Source organism: Nothobranchius furzeri, chromosome 12, assembly GCF_043380555.1.
Source record: "Nothobranchius furzeri strain GRZ-AD chromosome 12, NfurGRZ-RIMD1, whole genome shotgun sequence".
NCBI classification, from domain to species: domain Eukaryota; kingdom Metazoa; phylum Chordata; class Actinopteri; order Cyprinodontiformes; family Nothobranchiidae; genus Nothobranchius; species Nothobranchius furzeri.
Genome location: NC_091752.1, coordinates 69,597,882 through 69,620,964, shown reverse-complemented (window position 1 = coordinate 69,620,964; position 23,083 = coordinate 69,597,882). Strand labels below are relative to the sequence as shown.

The 23,083-nt window shown below is 42.1% G+C and overlaps 1 protein-coding gene across 11 annotated transcripts in view; it reads right to left on the bottom strand.

Annotated features, from left to right (window-relative positions):
* LOC129157332 (zinc finger protein 84-like) overlaps positions 1–19,427 on the bottom strand; it is a 56,046-nt gene extending 36,619 nt beyond the window's left edge. For 2 of the 11 annotated variants that reach the window (XM_070542884.1, XM_070542885.1), the window contains exons 1-3: positions 19,277–19,414; positions 18,061–18,173; positions 17,893–17,974 (exon numbers count right to left, since the gene is read on the bottom strand). Coding sequence is in view for 3 of the 11 variants with exons in the window: in XM_070542889.1 (XP_070398990.1) it covers positions 4,470–6,074 (1,605 nt within the window). In the remaining 8 variants the exon portion in view is untranslated. Of the gene's footprint in view, positions 1–2,266; positions 6,194–17,892; positions 18,174–19,276 lie in introns of those variants that run through there. The other 9 variants (XM_070542891.1, XM_070542892.1, XM_070542889.1 and 6 more) reach the window with 8 other exon arrangements.
* Between the last annotated feature and the right edge of the window lie 3,656 nt (positions 19,428–23,083).

The window sequence follows — 23,083 nt, the reverse complement described above, 5'->3', positions numbered from 1 at the left end:
CCAAACTTATAAAGTCTACATACCGTAAATCCTCTAATACAGGCCGGTATTCAATTAAAGGCAGGGTCTCCAATTTTGGCCGGTGTTGGAGTCGGCGGAGGTGAATAAAGGCCGGTCTCTTGTGGCCGGGTGGAATGTGGAAACAAGCAAGTACGGGGGGCGGTTGTGTCATCTTCTCACTTTTGATTTGCCAGCGATAAACCGCGAGGGTAACTTTAACCATGTGGAGACGAAGAGGAGGCTGTGCCAGAGCGTCGGTACTGACAAGCGATCGTTCATGTCGGTTCATTTCCTTTAATGTTTTCTGTCTTTTATTTGCGCCTGATGTGTTTCGCTGCTGTGGAGCAGGACACATCACCTTGTCCTCCGATGCACCGATCACTGATGCGGCCGCCAAGCAGGGAGAATTCCGCTGTTTTTGCGGTCGGTAGATCTGCCTCCTGAGCACGGCCACAGTAACAATCAGGTGGCGCCACCTCAAAAAATTTTTTAACATGCGATCGTTCATGTCGGTTAATTTCCTTTGATGTTTTCTGTCTTTTATTTGTGCCTTATGCGTTTTGCTGTGGAGCGGGGCGCATCACCTTGTCATCCGGTGACGCAACGATCACTGATGCGGCCGGCAAGCAGCGAGCACTCCGCTGTTTTTGCGGTCGGTAGATCTTTTAGAACTGCAGTTCAAAGGTAACTCATAAGGTGAATATATATGAACCCAGGTAGCAGTTTCTCTTTAGGATTGAGAGGAGATGCAGGAAGATAATAAACAGACAGGACAGAAAAATAGTCAAATAAAAACAAGTTAGTTTTTGTACCTGCTGGTTGCAACAAACAGACACCATTGAAGGTAATCAGAAGTGAGGAACAGAAAATGAAATAATTAGTTTAATGTTTAAAGCAGCAGGAACTCCGAGAGGCTGCAGGCGCATCAGTGAGTTTGCGGCCGCTGCGCAGGGGGAGGGGGGAGAGGGCTGAAGCAGAAACTACCGTTGTTAAAAGAAATGTGTTTCACTTTGAAAATGTGAGCGCAATTTTAATTGTCAAAAACTCCAGCGAACCATTAGTTCATTTTGCTCAAATAGAAATAGAGGCCTGCCTCTAATACTGGCCCTCCTTCCAATAAAGGCCTGGAGCTTGATGAGCTTGAGTCAAATACAGGCCCGGGGCTGTATTAGAGGATTTACGGTACCTCTGCTTTGGACCCGTTTTTTTTCTTCCTCCTTCCTTCGCTTTCGGAATGCTGATCCCAATAGCTTAGGTGTTCTTTTCATCGTAAAATATTTAAAGTTTAAACGCGACCACAACAGGATGTCCTTTTCCACAGTGCCACCCACACACGTGATCTACGGCACCCTTAACGGTCAAATGCATCGGAGCGGTGGCTCAAGCGGGAGCTCGAAATGCAGCCAGATCATTAGAATTTAAATATTGATGTTTTAATTTCATGTCATTTCAAAGGGGAATTTTGAGTATGTAGAGAGTGCATTTCATATTGCAAACATAAAATTAATACTTTTTTTTTTTTGCGCCCTATCCATCAGATGACGCCCCAGGCGGCTGCCTGTGTCGCCTGTAGGCAAAGCCGGCCCTGATCGATTATATTAATATCCTAGATGTTTATATATGATAGAAGCTTCATATGTTAACTTGTTTGTCTTTCTCAGAATCTAACAAAGCTGATAGCAACAGTGTTAGTTCTAGTATGTAGATTAACCCTACACACGTGTGAACCATGTGTACAAACACATTCAGTGCAAACACACACCTGCACACATGCAGTTAAATGTCTTAAATTTAATTGTGTGCATTAATCTTATAGTACAAGCAGTAGAGTTGTTATCTGTAATATGTTTTAATGGTGGGCTGGTTTGATTAATATGTGTGATAGGCTGGGCGATCAACTGGTTGAGACACCAACCAGTCCTGCTACATCTACATACAAACAGTCCAAAGAACTGGGTGTGAGCGTAGCCTCTGTGTGGCCCTCCACATACGGCCCCTTGAACACCCAGACGGTCTGTTACACATACGTCTCTGGTTCTGATCAAGCGGCCAAGCAGTCAACAATATTTACATACAAACAGTCCCAAGTCAATATATACGTCTGTGGTACCAAGAACTGGGTGTGAGTGTAGCCTCATTGTCGTCCCCACAACATGATGAACACAGGCTTTAAAAACTCTGGACATCTCCTGTGTTTTAGATTCATCATATATTTCCCCCAGTTTCAGCTGAGTGTCTCATTTAGTAACAAAACATGATTGTGAACTCTCTCTCAAGTCAAGTTTATTATATAGCCCATTTCATACACAAAACGGTAGCCCAATGTGCTTCACATAGTTAAAACAATCACAAGTGAAATGAAATAGTTAAAATGTCACATCATGTTGTGTAAAATAAAATCAAAGAATATTGACACAGAACATAGCACACAAAAATAAAAGCATATTAAGTAAAATTATTGGTAGTGCTTTCTTTTACAGTCCTCTAACTACTTAGTACTTCCATGGTAATTACTTAGTAAGTTAGTGAATTGTTTCTGAGTTCTTAAATTGTTATTACCATGTAACTCAGGTTCAATTCTAGTTTTTATCTTTATTAATCATTCCCAGTATATACTGCTTTACACAGTAACTACACCAGGGTTTCCCTTACATAGGCGTAGCCGTGGCGACCCGCCACGGCTGAAATCCCACCGCCACACCTACAAGATCCCAAGTTTTGATTTTTTTTTTTTAGCTGTTTCCCGAGGAAGCAGCGGGAACTACTATGTTGTCGCTTGTGATCACAGCCGGCAGGCAGCAAGGAGGAGCAGGCAGGGCAGGGTGAAGTTACAGCATAAAGGTAGCAGTGGATATAATGCTTTTTGGTTTACATGTTTCAATAGCATTAAGATAAATGAGCGTTGACGATCTTGACAGGGTTTCCTCTCCCCACCAGGATAAGCATCACTTATTCATGTAAAATTTCTTTATTTTTTCCATGTCTGACTTTAACCGCATCTAATACTGTATTACAGCGTGAGCGCAACAGCGACAACTTAAGATCGATGTGTGAGCAGCCTGAGAGGTCGGGTGTTTCATCTGAACCCTTAAAACCTCCAGCAGGCTACGCTGCACTATTGGCGTGTTAGCGCGTGGCGCTAACAACTTGACATGTCTCGGAGGAAGCGTAAAAACATGTTGAACGCTTCTTCTGAAGCGGGAAAATAACACCTCTTCAAGCAGAGCACGACGTCGCCTCAGCTCGTTCACCCTCTGCCGAGCCGGACTGAGCTCGATAACATTGACCTAGCACAGCCACTGGGTCGTTGGAGCTGCCCCGTGACTGCCTGATGGAAAACCAGCGGGTTTCATCAGACTCGTAAAGTTTCTTGTTTTTGCTGGGGACCCCCTGTATTTTACCGCTCCCTCCTGCAGTCTTCCCCTATTAACATTTAAAATGATTCTGTAAATTCCGTGTATCAATAGAAAAAATCTCTGCCTCTGCCAGCTGCAGTAAATGTAGTCTCCAAATAATAAATAAGTGGTGCATTCATCTGTGTATCTCCTTTGATCCGCATTAGTGATGTTCTCAGCACCAGAACAGTGAAGCAAAGAAACAGATTCCTGAGTTTGTTATAATTTTATTTATTAGGTGCATCTAATCTGTTCTATTTTTCGCTGAAATGAGATCAAATCAGTGCTTCTATGGGTTGTCTCCACTCTTCACTAGACAATTTTACTTTATTTAGACGTGCGGAGAAAAAAACCTACAAGATGCGGAAAAAAGGATAAACCTCCAACCGTCATATTGTCAGCAATAAATGCAGCAAAACTTAACTTTCATGACCCAAAAAAAAAAAACTCATAAAAATTATTCAGTACATCAGGAGAGCAGGAACAAGTCTTATTTCTGATTTTACATTTTTTACTTCAATTCAAACTATTTAGACTTTTGTGTTTTTATCACATTTAGCTTGTATTTTATTTAACATATCATCAGTTTTACAGGTTAGCTGTTCCTGTGCGCTTAAAAAGTTATGTTACTAACCTTCTAAAAAAATTACCAAATCATTCACATGAAGTAGATTTGTTATTCATTATCTGAAAGTATCCGATTAGTTTAAAAAACTAAATATGTTTTGTTTAATTTGGTTTTCAGAATGTCACTAGTTTACTTATACTTTTAAAGTATATATACTGATGTAATGAAATACAGAGAAATCAACTTGTGAGTACAATGCATGTTAATATAGTAAGTATAGCATGTTTAACATAAGCACATTCACACATGGAAAGTATCAATGTAAATAAATCATATGGCAGTAACTCTGCTGTACTTCATTGTGTAAAAGTAGCTCACGGGCCAAAAAATGTTGGAGACCCCTGCAATAGATCATTCAGCCCTAGTGGATGCTTAGATGATTGTTTAAAGATTTCTTTCAGCTAAATCTTCGTCCACAGAGCTCACAAGCAAAAGGCTTCTGTCCTTTATGGACTCTTTTGTGACCGTTTAAACTGATCTTTTGGGTAAATCTTTTCCACCGAACTCACAGGCGAAAAGCCAGTGTGGACTCTCATGTGACTGTTTAAATGTGTCTTTCGGCTAAATCTTTTTACACAGAGCTCACAAGCAAAAGGCTTCTGTCCAGTGTGGACTCTCATGTGTCTGTTTAAATGTGTCTTTAAGCTAAATTTCTTTCCACAAAGCTCACAAGGAAAGGGCTTCTCTCCTGTGTGGACTTTCATGTGTGTGTTTAATCTTCCCTTTTCACTAAATCTATTACCACAGAGCTCACAGGCGAAAGGCTTCTCTCCAGTGTGGACTCTCATGTGTGTGTTTAAATGTGTCTTTTGGCTAAATCTCGTTCCACATAGCTCACAAGGAAAGGGCTTATCTCCTGTGTGGACTCTCATGTGACTGTTTAAATTAGTCTTTTGGCTAAATCGCGTTCCACAGAGCTCACACGGAAAGGGCTTATCTCCTGTGTGGACTCTCATGTGACTGTTTAAATGTGTCTTTAAGCTAAATTTCTTTCCACAAAGCTCACAAGGAAAGGGCTTATCTCCTGTGTGGACTTTCATGTGTGTGTTTAAACTTCCCTTTTCACTAAATCTATTTCCACAGAGCTCACAGGCGAAAGGCTTCTCTCCAGTGTGGACTCTCATGTGTGTGTTTAAAGTTCCCTTTTTACTAAATCTATTACCACAGAGCTCACAAGCGAAAGGCTTCTCTCCAGTGTGGACTCTCATGTGTGTATTTAAATGTGTCTTTTGGCTAAATCTCGTTCCACAGAGCTCACAAGGAAAGGGCTTATCTCCTGTGTGGACTCTCATGTGACTGTTTAAATTAGACTTTTGGCTAAATCGCGTTCCACAGAGCTCACAAGGAAAGGGCTTATCTCCTGCGTGGACTCTCATGTGACTGTTTAAATGTGTCTTTCGGCTAAATCTCTTTCCACAGAGCTCACAAGGAAAGGGCTTCTCTCCTGTGTGAACGCTCGTGTGTTTGTTTAAACTTCCCTTTTCACTAAATCTATTACCACAGAGCTCACAAGCAAAAGGCTTCTGTCCTGTGTGGACTCTCATGTGTTTGTTTAAACTTCCCTTTTGACTAAATCTTTGTCCACAGAGCTCACAAGGAAAGGGCTTCTCTCCAGTGTGGACTCTCATGTGTGTGTTTAATGTTGTCTTTTGGCTAAATCTCGTTCCACAGAGCTCACAAGGAAAGGGCTTATCTCCTGCGTGGACTTTCATGTGACTGTTTAAATGTGTCTTTTGGCTAAATCTCGTTCCACAGAGCTCACAAGGAAAGGGCTTATCTCCTGCGTGGACTTTCATGTGACTTGTTAAATGTGTCTTTCGGCTAAATCTCGTTCCACAGAGCTCACAAGGAAAAGGCTTCTCTCCTGTGTGGACGCTCATGTGTGTGGTTAAATTAGTCTTTTGGTGAAACCTTTGTCCACAGTGCTCACAGGCAAAATGTTTCTGCTTTGTCTGGACTCTCGTGTGTTTGTTTAAATGTGTTTTTTGGCTAAAGGATTGAAACCTGGCAGCATCAGTCTCCTTATTCAAATGGAGATGCTCTCCCTCCATACTAGACCAGAGTTTCTCCTGTTCCTCCTTTTTGTGGAGAAAATCTAGGTGCTGGTGGTTGACACAAGCACTCTGTTCTTCTGAAGCTTCTTATTTAACCAGAACCACCTGTTGAAAATCTGTAGGAAACACAGAAACATATTATGTGAATGATAGACAGCTGTAACTGTGTTTTCACACATATAACAGTTGTATTATTTCTTTAAACTGACAGTAGAATGAAATGCATTTACAACTGGAAACTGAACTTTGAGCCTCTATAAATCATATGAGCCTTAACCCTCAGGCTTCACTTTGATTTTCATACAAGAGTCATTAGAGGACAAAAACGTCCGCTTGTAAAAGTGGCTATAAAAAATGTATACATTCATGTTTTTTTTTACTTTCTTTTCATAGATCTGTTGAACAACTTCAGCCCTGCTCAAACATAAAAAAATTCAATCATTTTGAGGCTTTTAACCCCTGAAATGCCAGTTTGAATACTCAAAAGTCATTGATGTAAATTATAAAGAAAAAAAAAACAGCACCGAGTTATTTTCTAAAAAAACAGGTAACGCAACTGTTTCTGTGTTTTAAAAAGAACGACAGCATGGAATTAGCCTTGGATATGTCGAGTCTAGCAAAATATCACATTTTATGCTTTTTTAGTTTTTGTGTAGCAGCAGATTTAAAATTTACCACCCTCTTGTGCCTGTTATGGACAAAAACGTCCCATTGACTTCAATGCAGACCACAGTTTTTGATCCTGCATTATCTGCAGCAAATATTCATGCTTTCTGTGATGTAATGGTTTCATTTTGGACAAAAGTAGTCAAATTTATGATTTTTACTGTTCACCACCAAATTCAGTCATTTCTTCATATGTTGCCCAGGCGAGAAAGTTTACACATTTCTATAGATCTTCTGCTGTTTTTATTGAAGTCAGAAGCTCAGCATGTAAACAAAACACAGTTTCACTCTCCTACTGAACATCAAAGGGTAGAAAACAAAAACAATATGTTTATGCACCTGGCTGGAGCTCAGGCACATCCAAACTCTTTGTAGTTCAGTTTGTTATGAAAGGGCAGAAGTGTGAATGCATGCATGTGAAGTGACTCCTTGGAGCTCTTCGGTCATCTCCAAAATGACACGTTTTCCCTGGCCGACCTCTGCAGCCTCACCAGCAGCTTTCCCTGTGTTAACCTGACACTTGCAGGCATAGGAAGTGGCAACATCAGCAGTGACCCAGAGTTTCAATCCGTACTTTGCTGGTTTACTTGGCATATGTTGGCGAAACTTGCACCTGCCTCTGAAAGGGACAAGCTGCTCATCAGCACACACATCTAACCCAGTGTTGAAAAGCATTTGGAGGCGATGGGTCCACATGTCCCAAATCGAGCGGATAGGGGCCAGCTTGTCCTGCCTGAGACGGGAAGGCCTGTTCAGCTCATCATCAAACCGGAGGGTGGAGTTGATCATCTTGAATTTGGTGTGACTCATGGTGGCCAGGAAGATTGCACGTCCACAGTGGTCATCCCAAAGGCTGCAGGTGGATTCCCCTTTGGACTGGTACACACCAGCCAAAATCAGGAGCCCAATGTATGCTCTCACTGCGATGTCATCAATATCCCACCAGTTCTTCACCACACGTCTTCCATTTAGATTTGTCATGTTGACGATGATTTCAGTCATTTCTGGAGTAAAGAATAAATCAAAGGAGGATACCACATCGTAAATACGTGTGATGGTGTAACGTGTTGGCCCAGGATTCAAACATCTTGCAGCAGGAACATAGTGGGAAGTTTCTGCGTTAGTAGGAAACCAGACTTGCCCACTTTTAGAAATCCATCCTGGAGCAGGATCCGTTGTCCTCCCTTCTCTTTCACTGGACAGGTCAGGAGAAGAAGTCAAGGAAACAGAATGGTCTGACTCCACCTCAAAGTCCACTGAAGATGTTTCACTCTCCTCATTTTCTCCAGGAGTATCAGGCTGCAGGAGCTGATCCAGAACTTGTTCCACAGAGAGATGACTCTTCATTTAGCTCCGTGGCTTTCACAGAAGTGAAATGACCAGATAACCAGACTACAAGGAGTTTGAATGTGGCAGGTGCATAAACATACTAATTGTATATTGACTAACACTTTGATGGATTAGCTTTATTAAAATAGAGTTCTTTGATTAATCAAAAGGAAAGAATTCATTCTTCTTTCTTCTGTCTTCATGCTGGAATGTAAACAGTTTAGAAACGACTGTATGACCTTCAGGCTGTTTCAGACACACTGACACTGTGTCAAAAGGAAACAGCTGTTAGGGTAGAAATGGCTCCTTCATCACGTTACACAGCTTAGCAACGTTCCTGAGATGGAAGAAGGAAGAGCCAACAAGAGAACTGGCATGAGAATCCAGGGTGAAAGCTGGGTCAAAGGTCACGCCAAGATTCCTGACAGAGGGTTTGGTGTGAGAAGCAAGCTGACCAAGAGAGTCTCTGACTTTGGGAACCAGCTTCTCTGGGGCACAGATGAAGATCTCAGTCTTATCTTCATTCAGCTGTAGAAAGCTCCCACCATCCAGGTTTTAATGGAGTCTAAGCAGGAGAGTAGCAGCTGCAGCGTAGACATTTCATGGGGCTTAAAGGAGATGTACAGTTGGATGTCATCCGTGTGAAGACGCTAGGAGACTCCTTTAAATGAGCTCAGAAGGTGCTGTAAAGGAAGCAGATAGAGCAGGGCCGTGCAGAGACCTTTGAAGGGGCGGGTGCTCAAAGTTAAAAAAGGGGCACATATACAGGGTTTTCCTGTATTCAAATTTGCGTGGCGGCCGCCTCCAGCTATTTTTGTGCCGCCCCAGCCTGATTTCACTCTGCCCCCAGCTATATGGATGTTACTGTAACTGCAGTTGCAGCGTTGCACCACTACAGGGCGCTGTACCAGCAGCGGTGCACCGAAAAGCGCTAAAACCGCTGCAGAAAAAGATCAAAATGTGCTTTTCTCGCTAGTTGGTACATACCTATGGTTGGTGCTATTAACGTCCTGATTTTCCCCCAGCTCTTCCATATCGGAGCAGGGCTGTAACTGTCTGTGCGTGTCTGTCTATTTTTAAACGTAGCACGGGTGCAACATCTTTGAATTACTATTTTCCCCAGAACTTTGTTGAACAAAAGTAAGTTACGTGTAAGAAAATGCTTTTTACTGGCGCACAGTGTGGTCATCTGGATGCAGTGGAGGAAAATAAAGGAACCAGCAAAGGCACAAAGGCAGAACCGGTCCAAACTTTGGGATCAAAAGTGCAGCTACACGCAGATTAGCTAATGCTAAAGCTAACAGTTAGCAGTCTCGCGATCAAGTTGCACACAGAAAAATATATGATGATGATGATCGTAAAACTATGAAAGACTAAACTCTACAAGCGGATGAAAAGTCCCCACCATCCTGTTTATTCTGCATCCTGCAGCACTACGGATCAGAACCGCTGCAGATACGGGTCACATTACAGCTACGAGACTACGGCAAGCCGTTGTAGTATATAATTCACAAACGCTTCTATCTTTGAACATAATTTGAACTGGATTATTGCTAACCCGTACTTAATAGACATGCCACCATTACATTGTTAGCAGCAGAAATTAAATGTTATTACCATTTCCAACACAAGTGCATGTTAATGAAATGCATTATATTTGACCGCATATATTTATGTGTTATTATGACTAAGATGAGTGTTATTAATACAAACCAAAGATGTTACTGAAATGTAGGTCAAATATATAAAATATTTTAACTATAAATATCAGATGGGAAAAAGGAACTAAACACCAATCTGATGCATATTATTGAGCCTTTCATAATAAGAGTCTGTTATTTCAGCCTGATCATTTTGTTGTTTTATTTCATATTTTTTAGCAGCAAACCAGTTTTGTTTCACTTGAAACGTTGTCAAATGGAATATTCTATTAATCGCCAGAAGCTTAGATTAGAACACTTAACGAAAACATATTTAGCCTTTAAAAAAGTGAGGCAGTTGAATGCACAGAGTACGCATGTGCTGGCGCACGGTCAGGATAGTACCACCTCTGCCTCAGTCTGAGCCAGGAAAAACCCTGATATAGAGCAAAGTTTTTAATAGAGCTGCACAATATATCGAAAAATTATCATCATCGCGATAACAGGACGTGCGATAGGCCCATCGCAAAGCACGTCAAAAACGGCGATAAATGTTTGGTTCAAACATTTCCATCCGTGTCATACATCACCTTTTTGCAAACCAGCTCTGTTTTTTACGCTGAAGTATTATTTGACCAATCAAATGTAGCCCTTCTGATATGCGGCCAATCAGATGGGTCCGTTCACGTAATACGCTCGCCCCCTACGTAGACCCTTACCCAAAAATTACACTATCTCCGCTCTGCTCCGCCCCCGCTTTCCGCTGCCGCTCGCTGGCTCAGATTAACGAACGCACTTTGTGCTGAGGTTTCTGGAATCAGCTCTACTTTCAAACATGAACGTGAGTCCGCTCGGTGTCGTTAAGCAGCTGATAATAACCGGGTTGACTCCGACACGTGCCGGTGAACCAACCCACCCACCCCCCAGGCTCCGGTTAGCTTCCAGCTAAAAGGCTACAGCACTCTCCTCCCAGTCCCACCCTGCTAAAGAGGGCCTGGAAAAGTTCCCCCACACATCAAAGTGATTTTTCATTTATGAGCTTTTATAATCTTGTTAATCAGGATAGTTGATTTGCTGTCAGTCAGAAGCTCTGCTAGCCGGTTATCTTAGAGGAGCTAGTTCAATTTGTTAGCTTGTTATCAGAATCATAGTTTCATCATCTGAGCTGCTTTTTAGGATCTAGGTAAACTTGTTCAATTTGGGGTTAAAACAAACGTTTTCACATATTTTCCATGTAGTTTTTTTTGCCAGGTCCTCTTCTGAAAGGTAGACAATTGTTTTTCTCTTTCCCTCAGAAAATCTTAATATTCTCCTAGTTTGGCCCAGCACAGTTCACTTCCCAATAGCAGCAACAGCCTTATATCATAACCACATAAGTGGAGAAAATATTCAGTAGCAATGAGAGAATTTGCTGTTGCATTTAAGTGATGTTAACTATTATTTAACATTTAAACTTATTTTCTGATTTTTTATTTATTTTATTTATTTATTTTTATTTATTCAAAAACCCTGGTAAGGGATGTTTTTCTGTATTTGGAGCATCAGAAAAAGTTTTATGGTGGAGGTGATGTTTTAAAGTCACTGAGAAACTGCATGCATGCAGTTTGTTGTTTTGCTGCTAATACAGTAGCAGGTGCAGCTGCTAATACAGTAGCAGGTGCAGCTGCTAATACAGTAGCGGGTACAGCTGCTAATACAGTAGCAGGTGCAGCTGCATGTTTTTGCAGTAAAAATGTTATGTTGTAATGGAATTCATGCATTAGTTTTTGTTTGCTTTGAACCCTGAGCAGACGTCACACGCCAGACGGCATCAACACTGCATTCTTTAGTATTTGTTCATTTATCGCGAGTAATATCGATATCGCAATATTAAGCACTGTTATCGAATATCGCAGGTTTTCCTAACATCGTGCAGCCCTAGTTTTTAAAACAGATTCACGATCCAACAAGTTAAAAAGTTCAGATAATGAGACCCTTGGTTTCAAACAACATAATGTAAACTAGGAAAATATGTCATTAATTAAGGTAACGTTATTTCATAAACAGTTGTCAGGGTTTCCCTTACATAGGCGTAGCCGTGGCGGCCCGCCACGGCTGAAATCCCACCGCCACGCGTACAAGATCCCAAGTTTTATTTTTTTATTTTTTTTAGCTGTTTCACGAGGAAGCAGCGGGAACTACTATGTTGTCGCTTGTGATCACAGCCGGCAGGCAGCAAGGAGGAGCAGGCAGGGCAGGGTGAAGTTACAGCATAAAGGTAGCAGTGGCAGGGCCTGAAATTCACTTCTAAAAACAGGGGGGAATTCCCCCTTCACATATGTCTGTACAGGGGGAATTTATATATATGGGGGGGGGGTGATTACCAAATGTGCAGTCTTATGTTGTACTAATCATACCTTACATCACGTTTATAAGCAGCTTTCATTGGACTCCTGCAGCATTCTCATCTTCGTTGCTCTTGTCCCTTTCTTTGTTTCATCTCCTCTGCCTGATTTCTTTCCTCACACAGAAGTTAAAAAAATAAATATAAACTTTCCAGGAACTACTTGTGGGATTAACAACAGGCCTTAACATTGTTGTATTCTTACCTCAGATTGATGCATTTATTAACTTTTTTTAATCTTGCTTAGTGGTCCTCATAGCTGCATCTGTGGCCTTCTTTTCTTTTGTCCGAATGTTGTCTTTTTCTTGGCCTCTAACACTGCATCTTTCTCCATTGTAATAACTTTGAAGTATAAAAATCAAATAAAAATGCTCCTTTTTGCTGCACTGGTATTAGAAATTATCTTAACAATTTTCATTGCTGAAGTTTGTTGTCCAACTCTCTGGGCTGCATCTTTGCTCTTGTTTGTGCTTCTTTATCTGTTGTCTCCATCTTCGCTTCTTACTCTGATTTCTTTCTCTGAATTCCTCTATCTCAAACTGATGAATTTTCATTAACTTAACTTTTAACACAAACAGTTTCGTTGATGTGGCATCAAACACGATTGCAACTATGTACATTAATGTATCTGTTAGCTCACAGTACTAATTAGTTTTGGAGCGGGGTTCTCCCACGCTCCGCTTGGTCCTCTGTCCTCTCTGTCTTCTGTCTCCTCTGCTTCATCTCTTTCCATTTGATGAAAGCTCTGTTGAAATCAAACTGCTCTTGCGGAGGGCCAAGCTCTGAAATCAGCATCAGATTGGTGAGGTTTGCGTTATTCAGAGAATTTCTGAATCTTGTTTTTATCCTGTTTTGTGTGCTGAATCCGCGTTCACATGACACACTGGCAATTGGGATGACTAAAGCGATCTTAATGAGCTTCTCCATTTCAGTGAACACACCCCGATGGTCACTCAAAACAGCCTCTGCAAACTGCTGGAAGGTCAATGAGGCGTACGAGTCACTGGAAACCATAGTTTGCTTCAGCAAGGCAAACTCCGAGCGTCCATCCACTGCACTTACATAGTTTGAGAAGTGTGCAAGAAGGTTGTCGAGTTTTTCAAGGCCATAATGAGAAAAGTTATCGGACTTTTTTGCCATAATGGCTTTTTTTGGCTCCAAAATCGTAAACCATGACAGAACATCCAGTGTCTCACAGGGGAATCTTCTCTCAATCTCTGTTATTAAAGATCCCACGTACCTGCTCTTCATGTCATCAAAGGCTGGTTTTTGGGTGTGGCAGTCAAAAATTTTGTCTCCTTTAAACTTGTTTCCATCAAGAGAGCTGAAGAATTCAGTTTCTGCAGGGCCAGGGTGGACGATTATTTCCTTCAGGGCTTCTTTGGTACTTTCAACCATTGGCTGTGCTGTGGAGAAGTCCAGATCTTCTCTTTGAAAATGTTTTGAGAGAAGGACTACATGCATCAGTACGTCCTTCATCATGTGACAAAGAGCCACAAAGTTAAACTGTCTCACAACTAGTAGCAGACCTTTAGCTTTGTCAGCATCTTGTGCATTAGAGGAAGCCATGTGCTCCAGGACATCTCTCAGGGATTTCAGTGATCTACACACTACCGACACTGCATTGTGAATTGACAGCCACCTTACTGCATGCGGCTGGGTGAACTTCAGTTGGGGTTCATCCAGCTGTTTCTGCAATTCATGCAGCTTGTTGCTTCTGACAGCAGAATTACTGAAAAAAATAAAAATTGATCTCAAATCCTGCTGAAACCGTTTCACCTGTGGCACAGAGTTGGCTGCATCACTGGCAGCAAGTGCGAGACGATGAGCCGTACAGTGGATTCCTACCAGGTCTGGGTTGTATAGCTCTCTGAGCTTTTTAATAACTCCTTGTCTGCATCCTGTCATTACAGCAGCTCCATCAGTGCAAACTGCAGCAAGTTTTTTTCCATCCAGTTTTTTTTCTGTCAATAGCTGTTTTACATCTTCAACAATAGTGTCTGCTCTTCCATCAGCAATTTCAGAATTCCTTATCAGTTTTGTTTTGACGTTGTTGTCATCTATGAACCTGACATAGATAATCAGTCGTTTGGTGTTACTAATGTCAGTAGATTCATCCAATATTAATGAAAACACGGGACTTCTTTCAACAGCTTTGTCAATATCTTCCACAAGTGTGCTTGCAATAGCTTGCTGCATTTCTGACAGTCCTTTTTCATTGATGTAGCTACCATAGCTTGATGTTTCTGTAAGTTTTTTGAAAGCAGGACACTCCATTTCTTTCAGGAATTTAACCACATGGCAAAATTTAGCTTTTGCCATTTCATTTTTTGCAATAAAATATGCAGTTTTCAGGAGCCCCTTCATTTCTGCAGCAGACTGTAAATGTGCATCTTCGATAGCTTTGGTCATTACACTTTTAGCTGAATCCGCCTCACGTTTTCTTTTTATTGCTGCAGTGTGAGACACACCATCAGCGTGACGACGTAAAGTTGATGTTTTGTAGCATCGACTTGCAAAAGGCACAGCGCCGTACATTTTACAAATGGAGCAGTTCATTTCACCATTGTTATTTTCAAGCCAGGGATACAGTCTGAGCCAGTTAGCCTGAAACTTATCTTTAGGCTGCTTGCTAACGTTACGTTCAGTGGCACTACCTTTTTGAAAGTCCGGAGGATCCGTCTCATTCACAGCATCGCTGGAATCGGCGCTGCCACCCGCCCTGCCTCCAACGCCTCCTCCCTCGCTGCCTTCCGTGCTGGGGATTTCTTGTACAGTTTTTTTGGGAGCAGGTTCCCCTTCGTTGTTAGATTTCCGTTTTAACCAGCGGTCCATGTCTGCATGCAGGCGTTAAATCCGCCAACCGAAGCACTGCTTTGCTGCTAGCAAGGGACTGAGCTCGTATTTTGATAAGTGGAGAGAAAAAAAAATCCAGCGCGCCGCCAATCACCAAGATGAAGAACGGGTTCGATGTTGTGGGATTTTAATGGCTCCGATACAAACGTCCACATTCGCTGCAGGCTGTGCGGGACTTTCCCGCATTATAAAACTGGATTTGCGAGAAGCAACTATATAACGCGCAATACCCGCAATCCCGCAGTGAATTTCAGGCCCTGAGTGGATATAATGCTTTTTGGTTTACGTTTCAATAGCATTAAGATAAATGAGCGTTGACGATCTTGACAGGATTTCCTCTCCCCACCAGGATAAGCATCACTTATTCATGTAAAATTTATTTATTTTTTCATGTCTGACTTTAACTGCATCTAATACTGTATTACGGCGTGAGCGCAACAGCGACAACTTAAGATCGATGTGTGAGCAGCCTGAGAGGTCGGGTGTTTCATCTGACCCCTTAAAACCTCCAGCAGGCTACGCTGCACTATTGACGTGTTATCGCGCGGCGCTAACAACTTAGCGACATGACATGTCTCGGAGAAAGCGTAAAAACACGTTGGACGCTTCTTCTGAAGCGGGAAAATAACACCTCTTCTTAAGCAGAGCACGACGTCGCCTCGACTGAGCTCGATAACATTGACCCAGCACAGCCACTGGGTCGTTGGAGCTGCCCCGTGACTGCCTGATGGAAAACCAGCGGGTTTCATCAGACTCGTAAAGTTTCTTGTTTTTGCTGGGGACCCCCTGTATTTTACCGCTCCCTCCTGCAGTCTTCCCCTATTAACATTTAAAATGATTCTGTAAATTCGTGTATCAATAGAAAAAATCTCTGCCTCTGCCAGCTGCAGTAAATGTAGTCTCCAAATAATAAATAAGAGGTGCATTCATCTGTGGATCTCCTTTGATCCGCATTAGTGATATTCTCAGCACCAGAACAGTGAAGCAAAGAAACAGATTCCTGAGTTTGTTATAATTTTATTTATTACGTGCATCTAACCTGTTCTATTTTTCTCTGAAATTAGATCAAATCAGTGCTTCTATGGGTTGTCTCCACTCTGCACTAGAAAATTTTACTTTATTGAAGCCCTTTTCAGACAGACATTCTGGAACATTTGTGGACAATTCAATCCGGTTTTTAACCGGAACTGTGTTTTCAGACACACCACTTTTGTACCGGAACTTGTCCTTTCAGCTGCGTTCACACAGCAGGGAAAAGTTCCAGATGTCTGACGGCGGCGGGGGGTGGGGTGGGAGGGGGGAATCGGACTTATGTTAAGAAGAAGAAGAAGAAAATATCATTTCTATAGCGCCTCTCAAGGTAAAAATCACGAGGCGCTTAAGCATAATTCTGCACACACGAAGACGCATAAGAGACCTGGATGATGAAGCTCAATGGTTAAAGGAATCACTGAAGCGGTGTGAAGCGCTCCGTCGCGCGTCTAGACGGTACCGTAGGAGGCGAGCTGCCGTGGTTCGCCGCATGCTACAGCAGCGAGCTATCTAGGTGCGCACAGCGTCCCCCGGTCCCCTCCTCCTCCCCCTCCCTCCCTCTTGTCCGGAACTTTACCTCACCAGTCTGAAGCAGCCACCCTGTCCGTAACAAGTCCGGACCTGTTACTAGGGGCTTCGTCCGGATAAATTCCGGAACACGTTATCCGGATGTTTGTATTCAGACAGAAAGGTCTTACGGACAGATTCCGGAACATTTCCGTTTTTCATGGCCTGTCTGAAGGGGGCTTTAGAGACGTGTCATAATTTCAGAGTGCTCTTAAAGTTGCAGTTTGACTTGCTCTCATGTTTCCATAAGACCACCAGCCACTCGACTAGGACATTAAATTCACTGAGCTGCATGCTGACTAAAGGTTGGTTTATGCTTGACGCATCCGCGAGGTCCGCACGGCTCCGCGCGGAAAAGTTGCGTCATTTTGCGTCATTTTAACAACCACGCCCCTCCACCGCGCCTCCGCACGGCCCAAGATTTCCGCAACGCGCACCTCGAAAAATTTCTAACCACGCGGACGGTCGGACGCGGAAAAACATGGCGGACCGGCACGACAGAGGTTCGTAAATACAGACATTTGTATGATTCAGCTCTCAAAGATCACCGTGATCAACATGTTGTTAATAATTCTCGGAGAGAAATAGCTCGCACTGTCGGAAAAGACGAGGACGCTGTTAAAAATGCTGAAATGCCATGTTGTAAACAGTAATTTCTACTTCTACTACGGTGTAGTGTTGGATGTTTGCCGTAGAGCTCCATGCTGCCCCGTTCAGTTTGGGAGAATATTGGCTCACCGCAGAGACGAGCCGCACAAACCATAAACGCTGTGAGTTGTGAAGCGCGTTCCATCCTGGAGCCGCATCACTGCGCGGAAAGTGAATGCGTCAAGCATAAACCAAGCTTTAGCGACTGCTCTCTGGAGTCACATGTGGAGGCTGTAGTAAGCATTTTGTTTTTGTCTTTAGCGCTGCAGACCATTTATTGCAGCACGGATATACTGAATAGTTTCACAACTTTTAAATCAAAAAGATAATCAGTCCATCGCCATTCTCCTTCCCGGCACCTCCGTTCTGCTGACTCCAACCTCCTTTCCCCTTTCAGAACAAAACATGGCACCATGGGGGATCGAGCCTTTGCAGCCGCTGCCCCCACACTTGGAACTCTCTCCCACTAAACATCAGGAACGCCGTCTCTCTTTCTACTTTTAAGTCACTGCTTAAAACCCACTTCTTTAAATTGGCCTTCTCTTAAGATCAACCCAGCATCCCCCAGTCTGTTTACTATGTTTCATGTTGTTTTATTATGTGTTTATTGCATTTTTTGTGAAGCCTGACTGACCTAAAAAGCCCTAGACAAGTTTAATGTATTATTATTATTATTATTATTATTATCACTTACAACCGCAGAAGGCAAAGTGTGTCTCCACTCCCTGTTCAGCCATTTTCCTGCACCAGATCTGGCGTTTACAGATGTTTCACACCTGTGTGAATAACACAGCTGTCTAAGAGAAAAACCACTTCTCCAACTCATTTACTTATTTACATATCTGAAAGGTGGCAGCCCTACCTGTGTCCATGCTGTCCAGGTCCAGGTGGTGAAGAACACACGATGAATCAGTCCCAGCTGATGGATGATCCTGAAGTGGTAGCAGGTTTTCTTTAGCCGTGTTTAGCTAACAGCTGCAATAGAAACAAAGCAGGAGAGCTGATTAAGATGCTGCTTCAGAACAACGCAGGAGATTAAAGATCCAACGCTTTGGTTCTGATCAGCTGAGGACAGATCCAGTCTGGAAAAGAGGACCTTTGCTCACCAGAGTTCTCTTCTGTTCTTCCAGCTACAGACTAAATAGAAGATGGATGCTCTACAAAAATACTAACAACGGTTTCTCCTGTTTAGTTCTGTCTGGTGGCTCACGAAAAGTCAAATCCAGCATGGCAGCATCTCATGGAGCCAACAAGGAAAGCAAGGTGTGATATCAGCAGAGGGCTGGAAGCTGAAAAGGTAAAGAACAACACAACCTGAGGGTTCCTCGTCTCCAGCTGAGCCAAGAGCACTAAAGGGTTTCGTTTAGAGTTTACATGAAGAAGTAGTGAGTTTATTTATTTATTTATTCTTTATTTAACCAGGAAGCTCCCATTGAGATCACAAACCTTACTTTCAAGGGAGTCCTGGCCAAGAGGCAGCTCCACGGACGTGTAATGTACATGAAAACACAGGAATCCCAGCTAAATGAACTTTAGGTGTGTTTTAGCAGAATGCTATTGTGTTCTCAGTATTATTATTGATTACTAAGTCATTATATTATACATTTACTCAGTAGAATGTGTCTTTCTAAAGTTGTATTTATTTTTGTTTACATGTAAATATGCATCCCTGAAAAACATCTGCTTAACGAATGCTCTGGAACATCAGCTGGCATTTCTTTTTAGCCTGTTTTGTCTATTTAATACTTGCTACTTGGTTCATTTTCATGCTGAATGCTGTTGAGTAAACTTCTGTCTGTAGCAAGGAGCTGCTGGTGTGTGTGTGTCTGTTCTATGGATCTCTTTATTAAAACTATTTAACGGTAATAAAATAGTTTGTTGGTTTTAAACAGGGAAAACCCCACTCGCGATTTAGCGATAGCATGATGCTAACTCCATTAGGCCGCTAGCGTGCTTTCCCTCACAAAGAAACGGTGTCCACTCACCAAGTGAACTGCTCCACTCACTAAAGACGGTAAATGTTCCAGATCCAACTACGTTACTGACTGTACTACCGACTACTGACTACCAAAACTCACCAAGTCCACCGAGTTATCTCAGAACAGCACAGCTTCTAGGTCGTGTCTCGATGGCTTCCAAAGTTGAACCGTTCAAAACAATAGTGATGTGTCGATTACGAACGAAGCGGCTCTAAGAGCCGGCTCTTTGAAGTGAACGACTAGAGCCGGTGTTGTGCCATAAATCGACTCGCTGCCAAAAAATGATCAGCCACCGCGGGATCGCGCACGGTTAGGGTAATTGCATTTCTAGACAAAATTCCCCGGCATTTTGCCCTAAAACTCAGCATATCTAGCAATATGGACATTCAGAAAGCAGAGATAACCTCTTCCAGTACTTAAACAGATGTTTATCGCGGATATTAGTTTTTCCAGTTCGGAAGTTGTTTTAAGTGTTGCTATTTGTCTTAAACGTTCACATTGAGGATATATTAATCCTTTTTGCAATATTTGCGATTGAAAGATGGTTTGAGCGATTCAATCACTTTTTGGCAAGTAAAATGCCATTTTAGTTGTCTACAATTAAATCATCAATAAAGAATTTAAAGATATTTTGAAGCATTTCTTATAGGTAAACAGGAGGGTGTAGTCTCTATTTGGCAAGTGACAATCTTAATTTTATGTGCTGAAGTGCTTTTATCTTGTTACTTTTAAATAGAGCAAAGTAATGTATAGATAGTAACCTACACAGTGTCATTAAAGCCAAAGCTTGATCAGTTTAAATACTATTTTTCAAGTAAAAATGTGCCCCAAACTAGTTAACTGTGGCTCCATGTCAAGTGGACTAAAGAAAGGAAGGGGAAAAAACCAAATCGCTGGAGAATTGTTTATTTACATTTATACGACATTTACATTCAATACAGGGCGCCATTTTACACTGTTTATTTATTTTTTAGTATCAAGGCTGTAACATAAAGAAAGCCAGTTCTTACCACAAACCATCTTTCAATCGCAAATATTGCAAAAATGATTAATATATCCTCATTGTGAACTTTTAAGTTAAATAGCAACACTTAAAACAACTTCCGAACTGGAAAAACTAATATCCGCGATACACATCTGTTTAAGTACTGGAAGAGGTTATCTCTGCTTTCTGAATGTCCATATTGCTAGATATGCTGAGTTTTAGGGCAAAATGCCGGGGAATTTCGTCTAGAAATGCAATTACCCTAACCGTGCGCGATCCCGCGGTGGCTGATCATTTTTTGGCAGCGAGTCGATTTATGGCACAACACCAACTCGTCATTGGGAGCCGTCCCCTCCCCCCTCCCCCCTGCCTTGGTGTAACTGTGTCCAGACTGTCCACACACAGAGCAGTAGGGGCGGGGAAGAGTGAGGATAAGACTCAGACACACAGCAGAGCACATGTGGGAGGAGGGAGACGAGAGGGAACGAGGAGGAGGAAAAAGGCGAGCGAGAGGGAGGAGAGTGGGACGAAGACGGTGAGAAAATGAGTGCCAGCTGTCGGAAAGTGGAGATTTCTTAGTGTTCTGTTATTAAATCCATAGAAATAATAAGTATTTGATATATTGCTATTTTTTACATTAGTAAATTATTTTACATATAGTTTAGCATTATTTTGGTTATAAATGTACTCTACGCAACAGAAAATCTGAGGAGCCACTTGGGAGCCGAAAGAGACGGCTCTTTTTGGTGAGCTGAATTCCCATCACTACAAAACAACCAAAGGGGAGAATCCCACTTCCTCATTTCAAAATAAAATACGTTTCAAAATAAAACAATGCGAGGAGATGGTGGGCTAGGCAGATTTCACCCAATATAAGCGTTTTATCCAGATCCAGCAGCTGAAAGGATGATCAAGTATTTGATTGCTCACAAGAAAATACCTTCCGATCTTCCAAAACACTGATCACCAGCAGCAGAGACGCCAAGACTCTCATGGATTCCCCACACATCTCATTCCATCTGAGACTACATGCACACAATGTGGACAGAACACTCTTGTTGGTCCTCAGCTGATAACTGCAACTGCTAAAATAGTGACTCATAATGGTGTAGTTAAAGGTTTGCAATTTTCAAGGCTTTGATTAGAAATATAGTTAACTGTAGTTTCCATCATTCCAGCTCTAGGATGTAATTGTAACGTGTTTTTTTTATCCTTTTAGGTACATCGACATACAGGAAAGTTTGCCCCAACTGTGACATGGTGTAGCGATCAAGACTGGCAAGATGGCGTCCACAACTGTGATCATTTGCTACTGTCAATACATTTTTGCCTTGTGTTGAGGAATGCACTGCAGGTTAGTTCATGCTTTTACTTATTAGTTGTGTAAAAATTAAAGTTCATATTTATTAAATTTAAATTAAATGTTGACACATTTGTCCAAAAATAACTAAAATATTCTAATTGTGTTCTCATATTTCTGCTGACTCATACTGCTGTCAGCCGTGTCATTGAACTCTTTGAACACACAGAAGGGGAGAGCTTTCCTCACAAGGATCGGATTCTACATGCATATCTATCATTTGAGGGTCGAACTGATGTGGAGTGTAGCGTTATGGATTTATGCTCTTTTATGAAAGAGAAACCATGCTACGTATTAATTCGGAATATTAATTTTAATAAATCAATAACCAAATTTTATATTGTTCAGAAGACTCAAAGGTTGTTTTCATCCATAAACTGCCGATAATATCTGAGTGTCTGTGTTTCAGTTCAATGAGGAAACAAGTTTGAAGGATTAACAGTTTTAATTCTTCAAGTTAAACTAATGATTTTGAAATTGACAAACAGGAAATACAATCAACATTAGTAACTTTGTGGGACAATCTCTTTAACAGTTGATATGCTGTTCTGGCTCAAATAGACCTTCTGATGAATTTATGAAGATTGAGAATGTTGTGATGGTGAGAGTGATATGAGCTGGGATGGGTGCGTGAGTGCATCTGATTTTGCTTCAGGAAGAACCAGGTGTCTGAGTGAAAAGTGATGGTTTGAATAAACTTAGGCTCTTAGTTGGAAAAGATGCATCAAAACGCTAAACACCGTGTTCTGTCTCACCGAATTCTTTTGGACCCTCTTTCGGATCCGGGGCGTCACCTTAGGATGTTTCATCCAGGGCACCTTGGCTGGCAGAGAAGACAAAGATGCGCTGCGACCCGGTCCAGAGTTGTCCTCCGTACACGTTGATGGTAAAGCGTTTTGTCGACGCGCTTTCTTAAGTTAATTCACTCAGAAATCAAAAGACTCGGTAATGAGTCTGCGTTAGAAGTTGCGATTCAGCTATTCTGCCTGGCGTGGCAGAAACAGCGTGAGAGAAGGGGGGGGGGGGGGGGGGGGTTGAGCCCATGGGCTCCGTTCCCCGTTAGCGGTTGTTCACAAGTCCTCCCTCTCTCGTGGCCCCACACGAACTGAATCATAAAACTGAAAACTTACCAAAAACCTCTCTTCTCAAAGCAAAACATGTGCGTCATCAAATGTGTCTGGATTTTACTGTGGGAAGGTGTGTGTGGGTGTGTGTGAATGTTTGTGTGCTTGAGTGTGAAGGTCAGTACCAAACATTCAACATTATCTACTTAAGTGTGGATTCATTAATCCATTATAATTACCCCAAAGCATACTAGTCATTCATTTGATTAAACACATTTATAATGAGCAAAATGATAATGGTTATTTTAACATTAAAATCACGAAAAAGAAGTTTAAACTTTATGTTTTGACTTGGTCTGGGTACAACTCATGTAAACACATCTTCTGGTAGACTGCAGGTGGCAGATGTTATGGTTTCCTCCCAGACTCGCTGGCGTTCAGGTCTTAATCTGTGGGTGAAAGTTCTCAGCGACCCAGCTATGACCCAGCTGCGTCCA